The 6723-nt window shown below is 59.8% G+C and overlaps 1 protein-coding gene across 1 annotated transcript in view; it reads right to left on the bottom strand.

Moving 5' to 3' along the window:
• The window catches only part of TSPEAR (thrombospondin type laminin G domain and EAR repeats), a 61454-nt gene extending 57115 nt beyond the window's left edge, over positions 1-4339 (bottom strand). The window contains exon 1 of the mRNA XM_007452490.1: positions 4202-4339. Coding sequence (XP_007452552.1) covers positions 4202-4286 — 85 coding nt within the window. The 5' untranslated portion in view covers positions 4287-4339. The remainder of the gene's footprint in view (positions 1-4201) is intronic.
• Positions 4340-6723: the final 2384 nt, after the last annotated feature.

Below are 6723 nucleotides of genomic sequence, written 5' to 3'. Positions count from 1 at the left end.
GGGGGGGGGGGTGGCGGAGGAGGATTGCGGGGGAGAGGGGAGGGAGAGATGGGGGGGTCCGGCTGGAAACAGAGCCCAGACCCCGAAGCGTGTGTTGGTGGCTTCCTAGATTTTATCCTGGAAAAAGACCTCCTGGAAATCTATGATTTACTCTTAAAAATCAAACCCAAAGAACCAGCATATAGTGTATGAGATTGCATTATAAAAATGAATATTCTTGGGCTTCCCTGGTGGCGCAGTGGTTGAGAGTCCGCCTGCCGATGCAGGGGACGCGGGTTCGTGCCCGGGACGTGCCGCGGAGCGGCTGGGCCCGTGAGCCACGGCCGCTGAGCCTGCGCATCCGGAGCCTGTGCTCCGCAACGGGAGAGGCCACAACAGTGAGAGGCCCGCGTACCGCAAGAAAAACAAAAAACAAAAAGAATATTCTTGGTTTCCTAATTTCTGTGCAGACAAACAACACCCTGGTTTAACGGTTGAGAATTCTTTAAAAGGAAATGGGCGTCAGGCTGACAGTGTCTCTCCAGTTGCCAGCCATACCCCAGCCCTGCAAAACTGTCAAGCAGGCCAGGTGGGCCTTTCAGCCTCAGTCCCCACATGACCCGCCACCTGGCGGCCTCTCCTTCCTGCGGCCCATGCAGAGTGGTCCCCCCACCCCCGCCCCGTGCCCGGCTCCAGGGGCCACCTGGGGTGTGGAGCTCAGATGAAGCTGGTGTTGAACGGGGCGCCGGCCTAGGGCTGGGGCAGCTGGGATGCAGCCTCGGGGGGCCCCCCAGCACCCGAGGGCTGGGTGGGAAGCCACACCCACGTGAACAAAGGACAGCTGACTGGGAATCTAGCAGCAGCTTCCTAACTGCAAACTGCTCATCGGCTTTGCTCACGGCCCTGCTGACGGCCGCTTGAGCCCAGAAGGGGGCGTCGTGCCCACACAGGACTCCCAGGAACCGGCCTGTGGGCCTCGCCAGGTGGCCAGGATTCCCCAACTCCCCGGGCAGCACTGCCCTTCCTGCAGCGTTTCCATTAACGGAGCCCAAAGGACAGGGTTGAAGAATTCCTGGGAGCCACCAGCTAAGGAGGAGGGCTTCCTCCCCCCCTCAACCCCATGCCCCTCATTGGGCCACCTGCCTGCAGCCTTCACACCCCAACTAGCTTTTGTAATGCAAATCTGTGCCCCTCATTTCCTGGGCACTTCCTCTAGCTCCAGGGATGCACCCCACCCAGACCCCAGGTCTGACCACGCCCCCGCCCCGGGGTCCCCCACACCTGCCGAGAGCCTTGCCCACGCACAGACTGGGCTGCAGTGTGACAGTGCAGGCGCAGTGCCTTCCTTGCACGGGCGTCGAGCAGTGAAGTAAGGAAGGGGGTGCTGAGGGTGCTATGTTCGCCAGGTTCCCACGCCTCAGCACGGCCCTGAGCCCCGGGTGAGGCGCCGCCTCTGACTTTCCCGGAGTGACAAAGGATACTGTTCTGACACCCCACGGCAGGTCACCCCGCTCCGAGCGGGCCCAGCCTTGGGATCCAGCTGCCCCCGCTACGGCTTCCATAGAACCCCTCCACCTTGGCCTCCCGCCCACGCGGAGACAATGCTGGGGCGGGACAGGCTGAGTCGGGGGTGGACGGCAGGCTGTCTGGCCACAGCGGTGGTCACTCCCTGACCAAGAGCCCAGGTCTAGAATTCAGTCCACCAAGCTGTCCCCTGGCAGGACACCCCCAGCCACTTTCCTGGCACCACGCACATCACGCTCCCCAGAGTCGTGGACTTTGTGTGGGAGCTGAAGGTCTTCCACTCCTGGCTCAGCCTCTGTCCCAGGGCAGCTGGCCCGGCTTTTGCTGGAGCAGCAGAGGGGTCCGAGTATCAGAAGACCCAGGCTGGCTCTGGGGTCAGCGAGGCCCCAGGATCCTGCCTGCCACAGTCACCCCAGGGGAACCCGCCCCACACACCCGCTGCGCCCCGGAGCCCCGGCCTCTCTGCTGCAGACCCTCCTCACCCGCCCGCCCTGAGGCTGGCCCAGCAGCTGCGGCTGGTTTCCCAGCCTGCGCCTCCCACCTGCCCTCCGCAGCCTCTGTGCTGACAGCCTGCCAGGGTCAACTGAGGCTCTCTGAGACTTGACTCGTCCTCAGATGCCCCTGTGCAGAAGGGCCAGCCCCAGGTCCCAGCCCTTATCAGCAGGTCTGCACCAGACCCAGGGCAGAGATGTAACCTCAACTTCCTTAGCGGCAAAACTGTCCACACCACCTCCTGTACGGGGCTGCTGTCTCATGGTCACAGACTCGGACGGGCTTGGGGAAAGGGAACACAGGACTTCAAAACCCGAGGTCGTCACAGCCAAGGTCCAGGCACTTCACACACAGCACCACAGGCCCAGGAGCAAGGGCTAAGGGAAAGTGAAATCCAACCCCCACACCCCCACACCCCACACACCCACGGAAGAGGTTTCACTTGCTGAGGGGCAGAAATCAGGAACAAAACGGAGACACAGGAGATGAGATCTGAGGGCCCAAAGGCCAGAGCTGGGATGGGAGAACAGATCCTCACCTTGACAGTACATAGCTGACAAGTTATTTCCCAGTGCACCTGTTTGAGAAATAACTGTCTGAAACTAACAACTAGAGAAACCCAATTGGAGAAGACCCAGGTTCCTTATGGAAGAGCAGGTGCACATCTCACGGGCCGGACCCCTCCCATTCTCCACTTCCCAACGGTGAAGACCACACCCCCACACCCCACACCCCCCGCCACACAAACCCTAGGGTGTAACCTCCTGTGCTTTTCAAAACCAAATGCGATCGAAGTGACCTCTATTTGAGTCCTGACTAGCCGTTATCAAGTGTCTTGGGAGCTTCCAAATTTAGTTCAATATTATTTACTTGACTTTTATCTTTTCCCCCTGGTTGTCGGTATTTATAACTGGGTCATCTTTTAACTATTTGCAACATACCTTCAGGGGAGAGGGGGCGGGCTTTATAAATAAGCTTTATTATTACTATGCAAGTTGATTCTGTTCCCAGTGTTGAAGGGAACATGAAGATACACGTCTGTGACTCACCCCACCTGGGAGACACTGAGTGCTCAGGACAACGCGGGTCGGGTGCTGCGCCCCAGACCCCGTGTGCGGGTCTGTCCTCCATGCTCAAAGCCGGGTGGGGGGCGGCGGTGTTTCAGGGCTACAGGTGGCCTTGGCTTCTGTGTGGCTTGCACATCACGCATCCCAAGGCTGTGACCGCAGCAGGTGCAGCAGCCTTGGGGGCCCTGGTATTCCTTCCCAGCACACACCCGGGGGCTGCTCCCCTCCACCCGGCACAGCCTGGCTGTTCCCTGGGGGGCTGAGGATTTTTATGGACACCCCCTCCAGGTGTGAACACAGGTCAGCGTTCCAAACTTGGGTCATCATGAGCCATCTCCTGGTCACATCATTGGGAACCAAGTGCCATCAGAGCAAAGAGCCATAACACGTGGGGACTTGGGACGATTCCCGGAGCCCAGAATGAGATATTTGCAAATAAACCGGGGGCCACGCACAAACCCGTCTCAGCGCCACTACCCTCGTCGAGGCCCGCACGCCCATCACTCACTCCCATCCCGGAGCTCAGCTTCTAGCTTCCGGGTCTCATTTCCCCTTTACTCTGCTTGTCAGCGTTAGGTCAGATAAATAAAGTCTCTTGGTAGAAATTGCAGAGAGGCATGATGTCGTGGTCACTGGCAGGTCAACTCGGCCTTTCTAAGGAGGAGGGGGCGGGATCTCCCCTCCGACTCCGCTCTCCGCTGGAGGGGGTCCGTGTGCCTGGGGCCGGCCCCACGTGCCCCTCTTCTCGCGGGACAGGGCTGCCCGGCCCCAGCGGCGGGCCTGCACTGTGCCAAGTGCAGCCCTGGGTTCTCTGTCCATGGCAGGCAAGTGACCCGCCAGCCACTGGGCCTCATTCTTCCGGCAGGTGTAAGGCCTTCCCGGAGGCCCAGCAGGTAAGTACTGTGAAGGGCCTGGGATGGGGGAGGGTAACCCTTTGCAAGGAGTCCCCACCCTGTTGGCATTCCTCTCGTGAGCGCCCTGCTGCCCCCTTTAACCTTCTGTCCCTCCTCCTGGTCCAGCTGCCGCTGCTCCCATGGCCACTCAGCACCGTGACCTGGACTCGGCCTGGGAAAGTGGCACTGCACGCCCGGCGCCCCTCCCAGCCGCCGCGCGTGCTCCGCCCCGTGCCCCCCACTTACCCGTGCAGGGCTCCCATCGCCTGGCGCCTCGGCCCGGGGTCGCCAGGGCCAGGAGCACAACGCACAGAGTCAGCAGGACAGACATGAGGGGCCCGGCTCCCAAGCTCCATCCAGGGGCTCCACACACGCCCGCACCCGGGAGGCACCCACTCCTCGTACGCCTGGCTCGGTCCTTTCAGGGCGGCCTCGCCCCGGCGGTCACTGCGGTGGCCACATCCCCGGGTCCTGCGCAGGGACAGAGGGGCCCGGCGGGGACGGGACTCAGGCGGTGCGGGCAGGTCGGGCTGCAGCCTTACTCTATCTCATTTACACCTGGGCTGTGGTCCTGCCCTGCAGGTGACAGCTGATAACATCTCGGTGGGGCCGAGATTAGTCATCGGCAAACCGCATTTTTCCCAAAGGAAAGACAGAAATAGATCAACGGGAGAGCTGAGAGCAAACCAGAAAACTCCCGGCTGGTGTTCCCTGGGTGCAGACCCCGCGCCCGCCCGCGGGCAGAGGACGGGAGCTCCGGCCACCCGCCGGGAGGAGGGAGCAGAGCCGGTGGGCGGTCCTGAGCTGGCCGTGGTCCCCACGCGGCCGCCCAGGGCTTTTATCTGGTGCCCAGCCCTCCCCAGGGCGTGTGGGTTTGTCAACCGGTGGGTTTCAGGAATTTCCCTCGGGAGGAAAGTCAGTCCTTCAGGGGAACAGCTAATGAGGAGACAGGAGCGTCCGGGGAGAGGCGTGGCCGCGAGGCGGGTGGTTCGTTTCCTTGGCGACCGGCCACTGGGCTCTGGCCTCCCCAAACTGCGGTCCACGTGCAACGCTGCTCCAGGCCGGGCAGTTACTACGTGTGATTATTCTTTTTTAAAACCCCTCCGTTGAGTGTGCAAGGACAGACCAGGGAGAGGGGACACGGAGAGAACTCACAGGCCCCCAAAGGGCACCCTTTCCTCGTTTCAGAGGCAGCGTTATGGCTGTGAACCCCAAGCTGTCCCCGGGAAGCCCCAGCTCCAAGGTGTGGGCAGAGGCCGGTCTGACACAGAAGGGGCTTGTGGAGGACACAGACCCTGGGGTTAGGGCTTGGGGGGAGGGGGAGGGAGAGGGAGGGAGAGACAGGAGACAGAGAGAAGGGGGGGTCTAGGCACAGAAAGAATATTGAAAGTCTCTTCCCATAAAACAGCCGCTGTGACTCCAGAGATTCTTGCTGTCTGTCTCTCCGTCCGTCTGTCCACACGCAGGTGTTTTACATCCCTAGTCATAGGGTCTCTTTTTCTGGGGTCACATGAAGAAACTCTGTGACACCCCCCCCCCACTTACACCTGCCCCCTCAGAGCGCCAGGGATCCCTGGGCGGGGCTTCCCTCACCCCTGCCCCAGGGCCCCTGCCCACCTGGGTCCGGCCGGACCCACAGGGTAGGGAAGGAGACTCTGACCCCGCGGGACCCCAGGAGCTGTGAGATGCTCACACATGGTACAGATACGGGCACCATTTGATGAGAGGAAGGACGTAGTCCCCCCAGAGCGGGAGGCCTGGTCTCTGGAGAAGGGACAGGAATTTAAATTGAACAAATTGAGCTCTTTTTTCTTTCGCAAAATTGATGAGAACTTCGGGGTCACGGTGGCCCTGGGTGGGGCAGGGCCACCAACCCAGTCAGCGTCCCTGTGACTCCTGCTGACCTTGCCACATGACCGATAACCTCTGACCCCCAAGTCTCTTGCTGACCTTTAACTGGTTGATAAAAATAAAATCATGTATTGTTTTTTGTTTGTTTGTTTATTTTTTATTTTTTTGCGGTACGCGGGCCTCTCACTGCTGTGGCCTCTCCCGCTGCGGAGCACAGGCTCCGGACGCGCAGGCCCAGCGGCCATGGCTCACGGGCCCAGTCGCTCCGCGGCACGTGGGATCTTCCCGGACCGGGGCACGAACCCGTGTCCCCTGCATCGGCAGGCGGATTCCCCACCACTGCGCCACCAGGGAAGCCCATGTACTGTTCTTTAACAACCAGATTTGAAAAATCAAAATTATGTTACCTGGAACCCTTCCAAAAAAGATTTCCTTCTATTACATTTGACCCGGTAATACTAGTCAGAGTCTTGATGATCAACAAGGGTCTTTAGTGAAAATTTATTCGTTTTTAAAGCTACAAAAATATGTGCCTGAACGCAGAGAAAGCTCAGAATTCCCTTCTCTAGACTGGTTCCCGTGTGACCCTGGACAAGTCACATGAATGCTCTGAATTGTTTCCACATCTGTAGAATGTGCCTCTTAAGCCCTGCACGGCAGGGACGTCCTGTGAGCTACGTGCTGGGTTTAGTTTACATGAAGCAGCATTTCTGCAAACGCCTCCCAGTCACACGGCTCTGAGGGACTCAGCCAGGGTAGGGGGATTCCACGTCCCTCCCCGGGGACACACAAGCACCCAGGAGTGGAAGCCTCTGAGCCTTTGGCAACAAAGAAAGCTGCTTACAGTTTTCTATCCCAGTTTTCCCCAGGCTCATTTGCCGTGGAAATCGTTTTTCCCCCACATCACGGGCACTAAA

Source organism: Lipotes vexillifer, unplaced genomic scaffold (assembly GCF_000442215.2).
Source record: "Lipotes vexillifer unplaced genomic scaffold, Lipotes_vexillifer_v1.1 scaffold545, whole genome shotgun sequence".
Taxonomy (NCBI): domain Eukaryota; kingdom Metazoa; phylum Chordata; class Mammalia; order Artiodactyla; family Lipotidae; genus Lipotes; species Lipotes vexillifer.
Note: the sequence above shows the minus strand (reverse complement) of the source record. Positions and strands in the feature narration are given on the sequence as shown.